The sequence below is a fragment of the Diadema setosum genome, chromosome 13 (genome assembly GCF_964275005.1).
Source record: "Diadema setosum chromosome 13, eeDiaSeto1, whole genome shotgun sequence".
NCBI lineage: Eukaryota > Metazoa > Echinodermata > Echinoidea > Diadematoida > Diadematidae > Diadema > Diadema setosum.
This window is the reverse complement of record NC_092697.1, coordinates 31,089,649-31,109,439: the sequence shown is the minus strand read 5'-3', so window position 1 is coordinate 31,109,439 and position 19,791 is coordinate 31,089,649. Positions and strand designations below refer to the sequence as shown.

The 19,791-nt window shown below is 40.4% G+C and overlaps 2 protein-coding genes across 3 annotated transcripts in view; both read right to left on the bottom strand.

Moving 5' to 3' along the window:
• LOC140236707 (uncharacterized) overlaps positions 1-7,773 on the bottom strand; it is an 82,185-nt gene extending 74,412 nt beyond the window's left edge. Inside the window, exons 1-3 of one of the 2 annotated variants that reach the window (XM_072316629.1) lie at positions 7,650-7,773; positions 1,698-1,860; positions 979-1,042 (exon numbers count right to left, since the gene is read on the bottom strand). The gene's annotated coding sequence lies outside the window, so the exon portion shown is untranslated. The remainder of the gene's footprint in view (positions 1-978; positions 1,043-1,697; positions 1,861-7,649) is intronic. The other variant, XM_072316630.1, reaches the window with a different exon arrangement.
• On the bottom strand, positions 7,637-11,652 carry LOC140236587 (uncharacterized). The gene is made up of 8 exons (XM_072316512.1): positions 11,466-11,652; positions 10,523-11,161; positions 10,295-10,341; positions 9,829-9,945; positions 9,126-9,366; positions 8,806-8,929; positions 8,428-8,616; positions 7,637-7,962 (listed from the first exon to the last, which is right to left on the bottom strand). The coding sequence occupies exons 1-8, from the start codon at positions 11,610-11,612 to the stop codon at positions 7,637-7,639; spliced, it is 1,830 nt and encodes a 609-aa protein (XP_072172613.1). The 5' UTR covers positions 11,613-11,652.
• Positions 11,653-19,791: the final 8,139 nt, after the last annotated feature.

The window sequence follows — 19,791 nt, the reverse complement described above, 5'->3', positions numbered from 1 at the left end:
TTTGTTCTGTTTCTTAATTAAGCTCTCACATATCCCTAACAACAGTCAATAAAAGGACATACATATCAAAGAAGAATACAGTATATCTACATAGTTTCCAGTTTATTAATAGGTTCACGTAACATAATAATGGAGTATTTTTTTTTTCAAATTTCAACATTCAACATCGCTTTTCCCTCTACTCTCTTAAGTTTCAACATAAATATCTGTATCAACATGCAGTCTTACAAAAAGGCATACTATAATCACGAAAGCAGAACCCAACATATTTACATAAATCTTCTGTGTATAACTTACAGCTGGCCATCTTTTAAGCTGTTAAGCTTTAAGTGTCGCCGGAGGCATTACTCTCTTTTAAGTTCAACATTTGTTTTTGCATGAAAGGTTATGACGGTGTTGACACGGTATTATCACGGATCTTGCGGTGTAAACACGGAGGATGTCTTTCTTTACACGGTGAATGGCGTTTTGAACACGGTCCATTTCTGACCGCCAAGACCGCCACGAAAAATTAAGCATGTTTAATTTTTCTGGCGGTTCCCCGCGGTTCTCGGGGTTTATGGCGGATGAATGACGGATGACCAGGGTTTGTGTAAGGTGTGAACACGGTCATTGGTGCATGGAGCAGGACGAATTGCCGAACCGCCATGAACCGCCATCTAAACCGGCGATGTGTGATCGCCCCTTTAATATTTGACATCTAGGTATCCCCTTTTCCCATTTTAGCAGTTCTTAGGGCACACTCCCGCACAATCTGATAACGAGATCGAAAATGCTACACGATCGTAGATGCCCCTCTCCTTTTATTATGTGAACAATGCGGTGAATCGCATGCGAGTAAATGTTTAACAAGAGATGGAGACAACAAAAGAAAATAACTAACAATGCCTCATCAAATCCCACTTATCCCCCTTTCTTTCTATGAATAAGATTTGACGTTTGGGAATTGAGGAGCAGAAGGACAGCGAGATGTCTCACCTTTCAGGCTGCCTGCCCTCCTCCCCCTTTTGTCCAAAATCTCACCCGAGACGTGACGGGCGACCTAACGAAGAGGAAGAGAGGAGGAGGAGAGATGATAAATCCTTAACGCCTTGGAAGCGATGCTACTGCTGCTGCTGGGAAGCGGGTCCCATGTGGGGACAGGGTGAAACCTTTGACATATCGGATGCTCAACACATTCTCTGATTTACGGAGGAGCCGAGGGACCCAACTTCATCCTTGTGGAAGATTAAGGTCCGGTCTTTCTTTAAATGTCATATCACACTCAACAGAGTAGCCTCATCTTGAGTCGATGTTACTACTAAACATGAAATGAGATCATGAGAGTAATAAAATACGTTAACTCTTAACAGGCAAAAACCAAACAAACTTTCGTGATTGAGGTTCTTAAGGGTAAGGAAGTTTGTGATATGAATGATAGCGGTGTGTCTCCGAGAAATCGTATTTATATATAGTCTGCCATTTCTACAGAAACGAGGGGAAAAGGCACAGAGGTCTGGACACCGTTTCATGAAAGTTGTCGGCCCTGACAAGTTGTCAGTCTCTGATTTTTTTTTTTTCAATCAAATCCTTGGTTTTAATTGGCTGAGATGCTCTGGTCACTGACTGTTACTATGGTAATTGTCAAGAGGCTGACAACTTGTCATGGCTGACTACTTTCATGAAACGGTGCCATGTGCTTTCATTAAATCGCTCACTTCTCGGCATTACCACTTCCAAAGATGTCATCACGACGGACGACTTGAGTGGTCGAATAATCTCACTTGCAAAGATGCTGTTGAGTTCATCCCGCCGTTTCTGCATCCCTTGGTGCCACTGCACTTCTCTCAATCATGTCATATTCTTCAGCGAAATCACGTCCTGATAAAAGAAAATTATCAAAGACGAAATCCATCCACAGAAAATACATTGGCGGCAATGCACACCAGATATTAATAACAATCTCGAGATAGAACGACGGTTAAAGCCCGTTTGTGAAAGATGAAAATCAATATCTTCGCCCTTAAGAAGATATACAAGATTTCGAGGCGGGTCCCTACAGTGAATAGATTGCGGAATGAAGTCATGTGAGTGGTCCTGTGGTAGGTATCATTGTAATGTTTAATAATTATGAGGTCATAATGTAACATCAACTTCCACAGATAGTTTACTTATGGTGTAACGGGAACTTGAAGATACAGTAATCATTGAAGGTAAATAGAAAGAATTACAACCAAAACATTTATTTTACTGTATTTTTGTAGGTATAATTTTGTATGTAATTTGTGTTTTTATTTTATGAAGAGTCTCTTTGTAAATCTTTTTTTTTTAATTGAAAGGGCTACCCTGTGAAAATAAACAAAATAAACAACAGCAATAGTGCATACTATCCTGGCTTCAAAAGAGATAATTTGAAGAAAACCTTAGATAATGACTATTGTGTACAATGTATTAAAGTCAGTACTACCAGGGAGGTGAGCTCACCTCCCTGGTACTACTGTTGATGAAATTCGTTGAATGTAATCATGATTCGGGAAAGTGGGATCTCCTTCTATAGGCATGGAGTAACTACTTTAAAATCACCAACTCTCCCATCCCGCAGCGTATTTTCCTTCCATTAAACAAGATTCCGTGACGCCCCCATAACCCAATTTCAGGCGATCGATATTCCCGATGAATGAAGCGCGTGATATCGAAATAAGCCTCATAAACAATAACGGTCGTTAATTTCAGTCTAGTTGTCGCCAGACGTTATGCCCGGAGCGACCGATCACACCGATCGGTCGCGCCTCAAAGGGGAGGGGAAAAATGAAGCCACGTCAGTTCACTTATCCCTTGGGGCGATCACTATCGATGATTGTTTTCGATTCATCTTGATATTTCGGAAGCGACCAATTAGACAGTGCAAATCAACGAATGGAAAGCGCAACCTCATAACATAAACTGGCTTATTATCATAAGCATAGTTGTCAAGTCCATGGTAGGTTGAAATGATCTCTTTACACGTTTCCTGTTATTGTAACTCAGGACCATGAATGATAGTTCATCGTTCTGATGTCCAATTTTATTCTTTCCGCTGCCACATCGATATCTATAAGGGTACGTCATCATACGAAATACTTCCTGCATCCACGGCAAATTCTACGTGAGAAGGAAAGACAGGAACAGCAGTACTTTCTCTAAACAGTCACAAAAAGACAAAAACAAAACAAAAACAAAGGCCAGACAACTTTGCATCTTGTATAGTTTCTATCTGTCTATATTTGGCCCCGCCTAAATTAATGGTTGTGCAGCAAGGTAATCAAAATGTTGAAAAATATACTTTTATTCCTTAAGTCGCGCCAATGATGTAATCTTGCTCAGTACTGGGATATTGTATGCCACACGGCTATCTGGGGCCTATTGCATAAAAGTAACTATTATGCTAGCTTTGCCATCCAATGATAACTTCCAAGGAATTCTTGATTTTGATTGGCTTTTGAGTATTGTTACCATGGTAGTTACCATTGGATGGCAAAGTTACCACAATAGTAACTTTTATACAACAGGCCACTGGAAGATGAAAGAGTGACCGGAAGAATCGTAAGAACACGACCCCCTTGAAATTCCGGGAGGCGTTTTTTTTTTTTTTTTTTTTTTTTTTTTTTTTTTTTTTTTTTTTTTAAGACGGCACAGATTGGGGCATGGCGCGTGTTAAACCTATGGGAAAAACGTTGGGTTAGGGTTTTTGGTTATGGTTAAGGTTAGGGTTAGGGTTAGGGTTGGGGTTAGGGTTAGGGTTAGGGTTAGGGTTAGGGTTTGATGGTTAGGGTTAGGATTAGGATTAGGGTTAGGTTTAGGAATAGGGTCCCCAATAGATTTTTAGGGTCCCCAATCTGCGCCGTCTAAAAAAAAACACGCTTCCGGGAGAGAGGAAAATTCTGTGACGATAATGAAGTAAGAAGCCCATTCCCTCCTGCTTCGGTGTTGGACATACCTTGAAACTTTCCACCATCGATTTCGATTCATTTCAAAAGCTCATCCCAGTTTTCTTCTTTCTCACTCTCTGCTCTTCGTGGTGTGTTGCCTTTCAGTGCGAATGATCGATAAACTGGTGCTAAGTGCGAAATTAATCACAAATTTATCACCTTTCAAACTTCCAAACTACCTTTGAAGTAACTTAATGTTTGTGAATCAATTCAGTAATGTTTTGTACCTGAGTTCTTTTGTTTGTTTGCTTGATTTGCTTTTCAACCTTGACACTAACCTTTGCTAAAATATGTCAATTCGAATTGATTACTGAATTGTCTTGGCACGAGTGCTGGATGGAGACATACGTTCTAAACATAATATCAATTTGTTTGCGATTGCAACCATTATATAAAAATATGATAAGGAGTCTACTCAGAATGAAGAAAAAGAGTGCGATTTTCATTCCAAAATTGCCACTAATATTGGTATTTGTTGACATTCACACTTGTCCCCCCCCCCCCCACCCTCTTCATCCTTGTATTCTCTTAGTGCAGATCAGAGACCTCAGGTATACTATCACAGTTATCATGGTTATGGTTTGCATTTCACCTACGTTGAATCCGTTTAATAGGGCCTACCAGATTTTTCTTTTCGTATGTGGACGGCTTTAATTCCCTATCGGAAGACTTTACAGGAAATAAGGAAATCATTTTGAAATAATCTGCTCACCGACTGCCACATGAAATGTATCCGCATGTAGCTTTCAAAGTTCAAAGTCGAATTAGCCCTAAAATTCTTTAAAGACGCGATTAACTCCCCCCATTTGTGAATACCAGTTTATAATGTGCTGTGCAAACCGATATGTGACGAGCCCCACCTCGCTCGTCACTGTGATGGACAACCTTGAATCTTTCCATCTCCTTATAAGTATGACAAAACTGCTTAAAGTTTATTGGCTCACAAGTCAAGGTGTTTTTGAATTTTGATTATACTGGAAGCGTATAAGCTAACGCCGCTTAACGTATTAGTTGTCGTTGTTGTTGTTTTCAAGATATGGTCCTTCTATTGGTTTTATTTGCTGTTCTTGCTTTATTTTTGCCTGGGATCAAAATATATCTTCATCATCACAACCAGTGGAATCTTTCGAGTGAAATCATCTAACACCGACTGTTTGTGATTGGCATGTGCTATGGAAACTTATTTGCGACAAGCCCCGCCCCGCTCATCACTGTGATGACACCGGGTGTCTGTGTATCTCCAGTTGTGTACGAGGTCTTCGGAAACTTTGATTTCGATCAGAAATATTAAGATTAACAGGCTTTGAGATCAACCATTTTTGTGTCACATGGATCATACAATGCAATTTCCATGAATTCAGAATGGTTCTTGCTTTATTTGTTGGTTTATTTGTTTGTTTTAGTTTTTTTTTCTTCGAATTTTCTGAAAGCACAATGGGGGAAATAATTTATTTCTGAAGCAACGGCAATTTTTTTTTTCTTTCCGGATAGAAAATGCAGGTAAATGAGTAGAAACGGAACAAATATATACAAAATATATACCTACCTCTACACTGCATCCACGAATGATCTTCAAACTTTGCTCAAAGAGAGTGAATAAGATATCAAGAGAGTCTGCTTAATTCTTCTGCTTTCTTGCTTCTGTGTCGAGTCTGGCTCAGTTCGTTGCATTAACCAGTACAAATGCACCCTTTTCAAAAGTATTGTTGTGTTACCATGATCTATGATTACGTAGATTGCAATCACTGATTCCAATATAGCCGTGTATGGCTTTGTTTTGTTTGTTTTCAAGAGTTTCAGTTCAGACTGAACGAAGGTAATAATTCGGATAGATATCTGCTCACTGACCGCTATATACATGAAATGTTTCCGCATGTAGCTTTTAAAGCCATGGTCAAAGGTCGAATAATCCACAAACGTTGGTAAAAATGCGATTTCTTTTTGAATAGTAGTTTGTGATTGGTATGTGTTATGTACACTGATTTGTGACAAGCCCCACCCCGCTCGTCACTGTGATGGACAACCTCGCATCTTTCCATCTCCATTTTAGCATGAGAAAATAACCTAGACTATTGGCTTGCAAGTTGATGTTGTGAGGTGGTCTTGAATTTGAACTATACTGAAGTGCAGTTAATCCCGCTTGACGTATCAACTGTTGTTTCAAAATGAGCTCTATTGTTTGATTTGCTGTTCTTGCTTTATTTTTGCTTTGGTTCAAAACATTTCTTCAGAATCAAATCATCAACCAGTTGAATCTATCGAATGAATCAATGGACAAGAGACTGTTTGTGATTGGTTTTTGCGACTGGTACGACGGACACTGATTTTTGACAAGCCCCGCCCCTGTCATCACTGTGATAGACAAGTTTGCATCCTTCCGTCTTCATTTCAATATGACATTATTACGTAAGCTTATCGCTCACAAGTGAAGGTGGTTTTGAATTTGGACTATTCCGGAAGTATAGCTAATGCCTCTTGAAACATTGGCTTTGTTTTTAAACCAGTCCTTTTATTGGTTTGTTCGCTGTTCTTCCTTTATTTTTGCCTGGAATGAAAATGTATCTTCAAAGCCTGAGAATATCAACCAATGGAAACTTTCTGATACAAGCAAATAAAACAGGCTGTTTGTAAATGGTCTGTGCTATGGGAATTGATTTGTGACAAGCCCCGCCCCGCTCATCACTGTGATGGACAACCTCGTATCGTTCCATCTCCAGTTGAGGATGAGATAAACTTTTTCAAGTAGAGGTCTTCGGAAATTTTGTGCCCGACCAAACTTATCAATATTCTTTGAGATCAGTCATTTTTGTGTCACATGCGTCTTACGATAAAAATTCCTCTAATTCCGAGTGGTTTGTTTATTTGTTTGTTTGTTTGCCTTTTTAGTTTCCATCTCCATTTGAGTATGAGATAAACTCTTGCAAGTTGAGGACTTTGGAAACCGTGATTCCGACCAGACGTACATCAATATTCTTTGAGATCAATCATTTTTGTGTCAAGCGGATCTTGAGATGCAATTTCCCCAAATCCCTAGGTGGTTGTCTACTTTCCGAAATCTTTGATAGTTTATGAGGAAAATAACTTGTTTTTGAAGCGATACCTTTTTTTCTGAAAGAAAATGTTAGTAGATAAATAGAAAAAGAAGAAATATATACAAAATACTTACCTCCACACTGCTTCCACAAATGATCGTCCAACTTTGCTCAAAGAGTGAATTGAATATTAAGAGATTTTGCTGAATTCTTCTGCTTTCTTGCTGTTGGGTCTAGTTCAGTTTGGAGCACTAGCCGGTACAAATGCACACTTTGAAAAGCATTGCTGTGTTACTATTATCATCTATAATTTCTTAGATTGCAATTAATAATTCCATTCGTAAAACTGATGAAACCATCATTTGGCTAAAAATGTAGCTTTGTTTGCAGCTCCAGTTTGGCTCTACTTTTAGTTGTTGTTGTTGTTTTGTTTTTGTTTTTTTGAAAACTTTCAGAATACTTCCTCGGTTCTGAGTGAAGTTTAAGTGATCCCGAATTTCATTGCTAGAGATCAATTCAGAAACCTCAAAACATGCTACTGAAAATTGAGAACAAATCGCTGATTTTTTTTTCTTAAATTTCGATATGGGAATTGTTGTTTAGACGAATGAGGTAAACAGCAAAGTTTGAAAATCATTTTGTGGACAGCAGTGTATCTCACTTCACCAACCTCCTCAGCTCTTCGACGACGGCATCGACGGCGGGTCTATAGATGGGGACCGGACTGCGACAGTCCTCGCCGATGTCGGTGAGATCTCTGTCTCCGCTCGTCATCCCCATGGCCCACAGGAGGCGTCCGAGCTGGAAGACGTCGCTCCGGACGCTTTTGGGCCGATCTTGGAGGGCGACCTCGGGAGCGATGTGGCGGTAGATCTCTCCTCGTCGGTACTTCGCCTTGACGTGGCCGCAGAACCGGGTGAAGACCTGGTTGCTTTGGGAAGTCACCAAGCCGAAATCTATGATCTTCGCCCGCCATCGATGACCTGAGGAGAGTCAAAATACTTTAAGGAAGTTGCCTTAACAGTATAAGACAGTAGGGCCCTAAGAATGTGATGACTGCCGTTGAAGTTGTACAGTCAATCAATATTTCTTGCTACAACAAAATATAGTTCAAATTCTTAATGATCATGTCATTTCAAAAGACACGTCTCCTACAAACAAGTCAATTCGTTAAAGTTTTTGCACTTTTTTTTTTAATCGTGAACTTCATAAGTACTAGTATTATTACTGACAACAAAAATGTCCTATAACATGCGATTGTCATGTTCTGCCTTTTTTACGCACAAAGGATGTCCCCTATTTTCACATTATTTCTTCTCTTGCTGTAGAGAATTATGATGAAAGTAATATTGAAATCGATTAATGGAAAATATCATTGAGTTTACATCTAAATTTGGTTTTCAAGCACATTTCACAAAAATTGGTTTGGGACTAAATTCATCACTAACCAGTGGGTGGCATGTAGATAAGGGCGTTGTCTCCCTTCAGGTCATTCATTAAGTACCCATGCTTGTGAATGACCTGGAGTCCACACGCCAGATCCAGGGCAATCTGCAGCCAATCAGCGTGCCTCACTGAGGACACGTGTCCCGCGATGGCCTTTCCGACAGTAAAGGTTTTACCGGTCTTGGGATCTCCTGAATGAGGTCAGTGAAAATAAATCAATTATTGACTGTTTCTTTGGAGCAATGTTTCCGTTATGTTTCAGTAACAAACGACACACACAAAAAAAATGACTGACTGAAAGTAATTAGAGAGTAACTAAACAAAAATGCGTATGCAGGAATTCAGGAATGAAGGGATGAATGATAAGAAGAGTTTCTCACCAACAAACTCCATCGCCAGACCAACGCAGCCGACTCTGACCTCGAGACAGCCAAGGTAGCGGGGGAAGAACTCTTCTCTGCCGAATAAGTCCAGCAGGGCAGCTTCCCTCTCGATCTTCTCGACCTGACATATCAAGGGATCATGATGCTTACTTTTAAACTTTAGCATCTGGAAGTTTGGTACAAGAATGCAATTCGAGCAGTTTCAATATCTACAACAGCTTGGTTGATATTCAGTAAACAATATCATAATTAGAGAAAGTTTGTCTTCATTATCAAACTATATGCAGCGGACAGAAACTGTTGGCAGGGATGGTTACCTTGGCTTTCATCGCTCGGGGACAGTCCGGCAGCGTCATGGTCTTGACGGCGATGGGTTCGTTGGAGGAGCGGTGCCGATGAAGATAAACGGTGCCGTAACACCCGCTTCCCAAGATCATCGGGCCACCCGAGACTGCGAATGGCTTCAGATCGGCCCGGTCCCACACGTACGTCGAAGGAAAGGATGGTGGTGGTGGTGATGGAAACTCGTTACCCCTGGCAACCCCTCCGCGCGCCGCTCTTTGGGGAGATGGAACGGTAGGGGATCTGGTGAAAATGAAAAAAATGGTAAGTTTGTTTTGAAATAGTTAATGTTTGTTTTCTCCAGACTTTCATGTGTAGGATACCATTTTCTCAGAGGATCATAGTACACTGTTTCATCATCTTGATCATTTGCTCCTTTGATTTGAATATATACTTTGGACCCTAATGTATCATTTGCATGCATGCAATTGAATCAACATGCAAGCTATAGATATAATGTTTGTCTCTTTTCCACGATGATGTCCAAAGGATGACTATATTTTCCTACTAAAATACATATGTACATGTACTTGTCATAGATCGATGTTTTGCTAAATGTTCACTGTGTCGACTGGAAACGGATTTCAGTGTGCTCAGACATTTCACTTTCTTTTATGTTTCTGATTGAAATGGTAGTGATTTTCTGTAGAACAACATTTCCTGGTCTTATTTCCTTACACAATGGAAACGGTGTCCCTTTCGGAGGAACCGCTAGATGGTGGGTAACCAGCGGTGTTGGACGTGAAGGAGTGAAAGAGGGTGCTGGATTGTCCTGTGGCTGGGTTTGTAGCAGACCTATCAAATTTGTTTCAAGAAATATTAATAAAAATGTGAGTATCCACTTGTGATGGAAACACTTTTCATTGTCTTGTATACAGATTAGTTTGAAAGAGAAAATACGTGACATAATTGCATTTGTGTTCATGTGTGTGTATGTTTTCTCTTTATAATGACACGTAGACCCATCTGTCTTGCTTGAAAATCTTTATTAAGGAGGCAATATCTACACACTTACAAACACACACACACACACACACACACACACACATAAAACATAATTATACAAACAAAACAATGTTTCATGTAGGAAAACAGGATAACATTTTTTTTTTTTTTTTGGGGGGGGGGGGGGGGTAAAACTCACCATTTCTGCGAAGCACGAGAACTTTGGAAACGACAAAATTCCGGACCCTAAGTGAATGGGGGAAAAAGAAAGAAAGAAAACACGATTGTTTGCATATTTTTGGTATTGATTAAAGGAATGTACACCCAACTTGCTAGTGTAAACAACTTAAGTTCAGATATTACTAATGACAGAATACCTCAGAATCAAGAAGAAATATTAATCTAAATCTTTGTAGAAAAGGCTTACCTGTGGACGGACTGAGGCAAGATGGGTCTGCCTCCTGGCCTCAGCCAGTTCCTTCTCCAGGGCCTGTAGCTTGTCCTCCAGTTCACGAACTCTCTCTCCCTCCTGGCGAGCTCTCTCCTCTGCAGATCGCACATCCTTCCGAGCAAGGCTCAGGAATTCTTCGGCGACCTTCGTTCCCTCTTCGGCTCGACTAACCCGTGCCTCGGCAAATCTGGCTCTCTCCTCCTCCCGACTCGCCCTGGCCTCGGCAAGTCTGGCTAGGCAAGTCTGCTGACTCGCCTTAGCCTCGGCAAGTCTGGCTCGCTCCTCCCACCGACTCGCCTTGGCCTCGGCAAGTCTGGCTCGCTCCTCCCCTCGACTCGCCTTAGCATCGGCAACTCTGGCTCGCTCCACCTCTTGACTCGCCTTGGCCTCGGCAAGTCTGGCTTGCTCCACCTCCTGACTCACCTTGTCCTCGGCAAGTCTGGCTCGCTCCTCCTCCCGACTAGCCTTGGCCTCGGCAAGTCTCGCCCTCTCCTCGGCTCGTTCGGCTCTTTCCGAAGAGCGACGAGCCATTTTGGCAAGAGCCATCAAAGCGCCTGCCTTGCGCTCTGCCATGAAAACCCGCCTCTCGGCCAGATGGAGTTTGCCGTTCAGGTCCTAATATAAAATGAAAGGTAATGAAAAACTGAATAGATTCGTTGTAAAGCGGAAAGGTTTATAATTATAAGTATATACTTCTTCGATTACCCACCCTGATGTCCTTAATCACGCAAACAACAAAAATGTGATTAACGTCTATCTGAGAAGAAAATTTCAATTGTTTTTTTTTCCACTTGTAATCATGGATGGCTATTTTTTTTTTTTTTCACGGAGAAACTGTGTTCCCTGCATACATGAGTTCATTTCTACTACTAATTTGTTGTGGAAACATGTAAGCCTATGTAGCCAGCAAAGAACTTACACTAAGCCGTTCCTTGTGCTCCTCGATCTCCAAGGAATCTCGCAGACTCTTGAGAAGCAGTTCTCCTGCAAGATAGACGGCTGGTCGGTGTCCTTTCGGCGAGGCCGGGCGAGAATCCATTACAGACTCCAAGTCAAACTGACGCATCCTGCCTGAATGCTAATGATAAGATTTTTATTGTTATTGTTACTATTATCATCACTATTATCATAATTATTGCTTTTGTTACTATCATTATTATCATTATCATCATTATCATTATAAGGTCATAGGTCTATTATTACTACTGCTTATACTACTGATACTACTACTATTTCTACTATGACATACTACTACTACTACTACTACTACAAATAATATTGATTAGCAAGGACCTTGGTTGCATCATTAATGCACAGTTTATCTCTCTCTTTTTTTTTTTTTTTTTTTTTTTACTAAGGCATAAGCTCTCTTCGTGTTTTTTCTTCCTTGAGAGAAATCGACTGTTGACGTTAATTTCGTTTTCTATTCTCTGAGTTTCAAAGACACACACACACTGACACACCCAAAGATATTGAATAAAACTGTTGACTCTTTGTGACAAGTGCATTTGACATTGAACTGAGTGATTTTTTTTTTTTTTTTTTGGTTATCATGGAACCTGTGTTCTGATGTGTCTTATAGGCTATTGCCCTCGTTGTTCTTGAGCAAGTTTACGTTTCAAAACATTACACCTGTAGGCCTAAGCATACTTTTTCATACTTGCTGTAAATCAGCGCATTTCGACAATGGGTAGCCCGACCAGACGCTGTTAGTATGCTAACCTATATATGCACAGCGACTGGGCTGTGTATAGTTAGACAATGGGCAACTCTTTGAAAGTTTTATATGATGACTAATACCTCGGAAATGGTATTGCAAATGACTACGAAGATGAAAAGATGAGAACGCTACGGGTACCCCAACGCTACATGCAGGTGAGAAGGTTGAAGACGACAAAGTTGCAATTCAAATAGACACTAGAAAGTCAATCTATGCACTGTGAATTCGTCTTGCATGTCGTGTTGGCATTGGGAGTTGCGCATGTCTTATGCACAGACTAACGGTAAACAGTCTTATCTGTTGTTGCATGATAGGTAACAAAGTTGAGTCTGCTATTACTTTCGTATTTCTGTTTCTGTTCTGCCCAGTCTTTGTCTGAATACAAACGGGCAATTATAGAGCATAGACTGACCTGTTTGAGATTCGGAAGCAATCGATTTCTACGAAGAATCCGACAATAATCGACCACAAGTTCGTTCGAAGAACCTTGCGATAGCTACTATCAGAGCGAAAAGACAGCTGTTTGTTTACATGTCAGTCACCATAGAAGCCAGAAGCGTACGCGTAGAGCACAACGCGTTTGCAAGGTAACGCGCACAGAAAACACGCGCTGCGCTCGGCAAACAAGCTAGCTAGTTGGCCGTAAATCGCGCACAACGCGCACTACAACGCGTATTATAATACGCGATGAGTATCATGACGTCACAATGCATAGTGCACTGACACCTAACGCGATAGGTAATAAGCAAAATAGTTTGTGAACATACAGTATAACGTGTAGGTAGTGAGAAAAATCTCTTTCATGACATGAAAGTACCGCAGTTTTATTTTAGTTTACATAGCGCTCCGGAATGGAAACTACTGGTATATTCTCGAGATATATGCCCTATAGACAGACACATATTTCAAGCAGAATGTGAAGACAGAATTATCGACTTCGTAGTAATTACAATTATTTCCTGAGATGTAAGAAAGAAGATGAAAACAAAGGAACTATAAATTTTGTTGCTCTGCACAGGTAGTAAAGAGGCTGTACGTTTTGTTGTCATTGCGGAAGAAATGGGAAGATACGACAAACAGAAAGCTTTTTTATATGTAAAATCTATTTAGAAAAACATTTAAAAAAATGATACCTCATCAACGTAGGCCTTACGTGTTGATTCACTGAGAACGGATTACGAGTGTTTTTATTTTTTCTTGAGATCAGAAAGTAGTTACATCTGGCGCTCAGATCATTCCGTGTCGTCACTCATTTTGCACATTATTTTCATTCTTCTGTTTATGGCAATTAATTTGCATATATATATATATATATATATGTGTGTGTGTGTGTGTGTATATATGCATATATATATATATATATATATATATATATATGTGTGTGTGTGTGTGTGTGTTTGCGTGTGTGTCCATGTGTCCCGTGTCTTATGTTACAAAACAAAAGATTGTGGGAGTTTAACATCTACTGTAGACAACGTAACAATTCTGTTGCAGCTATATTCAGGAAGTTATAGCCTACTCAGTTCTGTTCGATTCTGTTCTTTCTGCTTGTCGTCAATAGGTGACGTTGAAACCCTCTTCCCCATTACAATCAGCGTCCATCATGCGAATCATCCATTTCCTGTCCCCTCCGTGGCTATTGTGACTATCTGTGTAATTGGTCAATAGTTTGAAGGTAAATAGGCTTCACCACGGAGTGTTCCCAGCGATACCGCTGTTAAGGTGGCGGAGGGAAATGGGGGATGCGATCGGGCATTGATCGATAAATCGATACTTACGCGCCATCGTGCACCTGTTCAATTGCGTCTCGTTGAGTCTGAATAAGAAGAAAATTGAAATGTCCCGTCCGTTATGCCATACTTCATCAATGCTAACATACTATGCTGGGTAACAAAACCTCAAGACGACACAATAGTCATGATAGTACTGAAGTCATGCGTGTGAAATATGCGTGAGCTGCTTGTCAATCATTGCTTGACATCGCTTTTGAAAAATGAATTAGCCACATCAGTGCAAAAATCGAATTAACAAATACATATTTAGTCCGACACTACCTACACCATCGACATAATATTGAATAAAGCTTGTTCGATGCTGAAAACAAAAAATATTCATGCACTTTTCTTTTCAATGCACCTACGTCAGCATCTTGAACAATCCTCTGAAAAAGGCAATGTTGTTCTGGGCGAAGCTTGGGAGGAAATGAAAAAAAAAGGAAGCAATACATCCGTTGACAATGAAAACTGTTAACCATTACTGCACTGCTAGATTTCAACCTACACGGTTCAAGGTTTCTCCTCTGACACAGAAACAGTAAGCAGGTGAATCCCAACTTCATTTCGTCAAAACACGAACCGACAAGATGATAATATATCGTTTTTAAAGTAGTCATCGTTTGATGATGAAATTGAAGTGGAAACTCTACAAGGTTACAGCAAAACAAGTCTATTACCCTTACATTAGACCACAAAAGCGTGTCGCTTTTGTATCTTATAAGTTGCAATTTTAATGGATGATAACACTGATAAGAACTTTCACTGACGACCTTGTGGTTGTTTGAAAGAAGTATGGAAGGCAAACATGCCGTTTTCAGTATTATAAAAAAAATGAAGATCTGACTCGGCATCGTGACTGATTGATGAGGTTGACGAACGTCGATTTCCTGATGTTGGTATTTTCGAATTTTTCTGACGCTGGGCTTCCAGTGATGCCTCTTGTTCTACTTTCTTTTCGAAAACCTACCACAAAAGCGGTACAAAGAAAGTTTACAGCCAGCATGTTGAGACAATCAGTAATACGAAGATAGATGCAGACAAAGGTGTGGGAGATTATAGGCATATTTTGATAACCCTTTAAGACCACCCTCTGAGAGTTTAACGATAGTATACTAAGGACTGAATTAAGCACAATATGTCATTTCAAAATGCCACAACTGCACGCCACAACTTTCATGTGTAAGCTAAATTTTTGAAATATCGAAGCAGTCTGTAATACACATTGAAATCCAGACAGGATTCACGCCAAATTTTCCCTTAAACAGATTTTCTATTAACAAAAATTTGAATTTTGTACCAAGAAAAAAAAAAATCGATCAAAACAGCTTATTCAGCACTTTTCTTGGATAATGTGCAACCATAATTCCATGGCAATAAACATGTAAACAGTAAGGAGAGAGACAGTGTAATATTCATGACTGTTGTATATGGTACATGTCTCTCAGGTCAAATGCTATCTTAAGAGTTTTGCGTGTGATTTTTATTTGTGTGTGTGTGTGTGTGTGTGTGTGTGTGTGTTTATGATGTGTTTGTGTGTGGCAGCACCATATAGATTTAATATGTTTAATGTCTTCCAAACTTTTAACAAGTTATGTTCTTACTCATGCCAATAATGACGGCTATAGCTCTAGGGCTATTGAGTTTGATTTGGTTGTTCTGATCGATTTAACGGATATGTTTTCAAGTGCCATTGAATGCCTGTGGGAAGAAACAAAAAAATTAGCTATTTATAACCTGATGTTTTTTCATCGCAGCTACTTTCTAATGTTGTGACATGGGCAGACATAAAGACGGATCGTGGACGCCCTCGCTCCAATTTTGAGATTACCATTGCTTGTTTGCGGTTCGTTCATTGTCCTTTGATTTTATCAAGATGTTCCCTTTTCGATTCCAATTAATGTTGGTCATTAATGCGCCCCGATGTTCCCAGGTATAAGGGAGAGGGGCAGTTGACTTATTCTACGTTTTCAATACCGTATTCTAATCCTTCGGAACAACGTAAAAGACTGTCAAAGTAGGGTAGTTTAGATTCCTAACAGAGTAAGTTTAATGATTAGATACTTGGTTATCCTTCATGAAGTATACAGCGCAGTTGTCGAATTCATGAGTATGAAATTGCGTTTACAACGTGTATCATAAGAGAGCAGAGTTTGTTGCGTTGTCTCTGTCGCAGCAAAAACTCAGTAGGAACCACAGAATGACATAATGTAAAGGCTTAAACATGAGCTCAGGAAACTCAGGAGCCTTATTAAAAGCAGAACCCGAGAAAAGGCCCCTTTGCCCGACAGTGATATGTAGCAGGACATCACGTCGTTACAGACAATGCGGGGTTGGTGGTTACTTCCACACGCCTGCAGCGCTGCATGTTCAGGAGTATACAGCGGTTTGGCAAAGCCAGCCGTGGTGCGCAATGTTTTCAATCACGGGGCGGCCTGAAAAACGTGCTCGCCGCGGGAAGTTGACCGTGGTTGTCAAATGTGACGGTTTTGTGACGCCAACTACGCCGGCGGCTCCCCCGGGGTATTGATTATGTGCTCACCTGTATCACATCACATAACGGCAACCTGTTAACTAACAGGCAAGGGAAAGAGGTTGGAGTATGAGAGGTTGAATAGACATTGAGGGGCCGTTGAAGCTGGACAGACTGGGCGTGTTTCATTGTGTTTGTTGTTCATTCAAATTGAAAGCTTACCGTACTGAAAAACAGGAGCCAGTATAAGTAGTGAACTGAATCTCTAGTTGTTAGGAGAGAAATGATTACGCAATAGGGCCCTATATCATTTTTTTCTGTGTAAGCAGGCTGTTTTTCTTTTTCTTTCTATTTATTTATCTCCCTATCGATATCTCTGTCTCTGCTGTATCAGGGAGCCTTGTGGATTCTATGCCAAGACGAGTCTGCAATGGAGATTTCAAAATATCGAATTATTCCGAGAACCCTACTTGGTCATGACAGACACCCGACACATGCGAAAAGGAGAAGGAGAGTGCCAGGGTATATCAAACCCATAAGCACACGATGTCGGCCTATAGCAACGTGTCCGTAATTATATAGGTTACCTTTGTAGCTCTGGACCTATGCAAAACCGCGTCATTTCTGTGTGCCGTAACATCTAAGAGTCAAAATAATGTAAGGACTCATATTCACCGATGTTTTCTTTAATGATCGCAGTCCTGCAATCTCATGAGTAATAAATATGAAATGAATATGAATATGAAATCTTAAATATTCATGGGTCATTTGACAAGCTTTGATAATGAATGTCCTTAGGATAAAAATGATTATACACTGGCTTGGTGTTTGACAATCGACGTCTCATACAACGACGTACAAAGGAGCTGTTTCGTTTTACTTGTTACCTTGTTTTATTATCGAAATTTCCTGAAGTCATTTTTCTTTAATTTGATTTAAAAAAACAAACAAAAACAAAATCAATTTTCACCTTGAAGAGGTCAGATACACGACTCCATGATATATCCCCATGCGTGATCATGTTCGAATCAATCTCACAAAACGGTGTATAAATTAGCGTGGTCTTGTATCCGTACTATATAAGAGCATGGTTATCTGGTTAACTACTTTTGCATAAGTCGTCATTAAGACTACTGTCAAGCATAATACAGAAGAGGATATGTAATGGATAGCATTTTTAACGTTAACTTCAAAAGGGGAATGCTGGGCCCTCATCGTCGAGGAATGTACGAGCCCATCACGCAGAATTAACGATCATTATGCATTGAAAGACGTAACTTGATCGTTTGAAGCTGAGTGGATTTCGAATACTGTGTCCCACCATCAACTCGGGCGAACCTCCCATCATGCAGTGTTACTCATGTGCAAAAGTGAAGAACACGATCTCGCGGCTGAGATAACGCACTATTAGTATTCACGACAGGAGCATTAACCATGAGCGACTTACACCTGATGAATGCTCAGAGGGATCACTAACTAGAATTCGTTGACCGACAACAGCGGGGTCAAGCCATCATGCTCTCTATACCATCACTCACGCTTTTAGTAGCAAGAAATACCCAGTTTGAACAAGCCAGTGTTACTCGAGACCTCTGAGTTGGTCAGAAACAGGTCGAAAATTTCTTACCTTCTGTCACTTTCTGTTTTGGTGTGGGGGTTCTTGAACTGTTGTTTTTTTTTTGTTTTGTTTTTTTTTTTTTCCGTGCATTATCAAACTTTCAACCCTGTGCCTGTAATGGTTCTTCTTCTTCTTCTGCTTCTCTTCTCTTTGGTGTCTGGCGAATTCGACTTTTTATTCCTCACGACATCACGAGCATTGCTGGACTATAATAAATCAACAAATATGTATATCTGTGTGTGTGTGTGTGTGTGTGTGTGTGTGTGTGTGTGTGTGTATGGGAGAATAGCATTGAATGTCCTAAAGCCATGTGTATACGATCCTGGCGATTATTGTTCTAATGAGTGTTAACCTAAATTAATGCGTTATCCAAAATCGGCCCAAAGGAAACCATAATGTAGCAATGGTTTCATGCGTAATATTACACCTCAGCGTACAAATAAACTTTGATAATCAGAAAAATTGAAGTTTCATCAGTAGTGGACAAGGAGTATGCAAGTTATGAAACTTCAAAGTATATAATGTATATAAAGATAACGTATATGTCATAAAGATGCTAACATTGGTTTGCACACTAATGAACATCACAAAATCAACTGATACTACTCTCCTGGATTTGTTTGTTTGTTGTTGTTGATGTTGTTTGTATTACTCTCCTAGATGAGGAGACGCAGCAATAGAGAGGTTCAACTACCTATAACAATTAAAGCTTTATTCATTCCCCAAACCCCAACACCCACCAATACACCGTCACCCTTCGCAGACGTGTGGGCAGATACGCTCCAGGCTACACCTTCGTCACAGCTCGCTATCATGTGCCTATAACAGTCAATACTTGGTGTAGCGGGAACGCGATGAAAGTCTTATGAGAAGAAAACCATGACACACTATATAATATATGACACGGGATGTGCCTATCGGAAAGGAGGAGGACATGAAACGTATTGATATGAATCATTCATCGCAGACGGCGTCTAATATTAGTGACGGCGATATGCGGATTTCGCGCGGAACGTCTCGAGGGAGTTTCCTTTTCCCCCTTTTTCGAAATCGCTGCTTCTCCCAGCAGAGGATGATTGCCAATTTGTTCTTCCAATCTCGACGCCGGATAATCTGACGGAAATTGTCATGTGGATCTGTCCAGCTGACCCGTATCGGTACATATAGGACTTTCATATTCAATGCACCTCCGGAGACAAAACAAGGAAAAGTAGAAATTACGCTGTGCGTAATATATGTCCCCGCCGGAAGTAGCATTTAGTAGCAAAATGTACGATATAGGTAAAAAGATCAAGGTCAAAGGTCAAAGAAGTCAAAGGTCAAAATTCAATGTAGAAGTTTTGAAGCCCTCACCTAGTGCCATCACATAAAGCAAACGGAATCGAAATCGGGTTAGAAATGGCGAAGGAGTAGCATTTTGTAGCCAACTACAATATAGGTAAAAAAATCAAGGTCAAAGGTCAAAGAAGTCAAAGGTCAAAATTCTGTGTAGAAGTTTTGAAGCCCTCACCTAGTGCCATCACATAAAGCAAACGGAATCGAAATCGGGTTAGAAACGGCGGAGAAGCATTTGGTAGCAAAATGTACAATACAGGTCAAAAATCAAGGTCAGAGGTCAAAGAAGTCAAAGGTCAAAATTCTGTGTAGCAGTTTTGAAGCCCT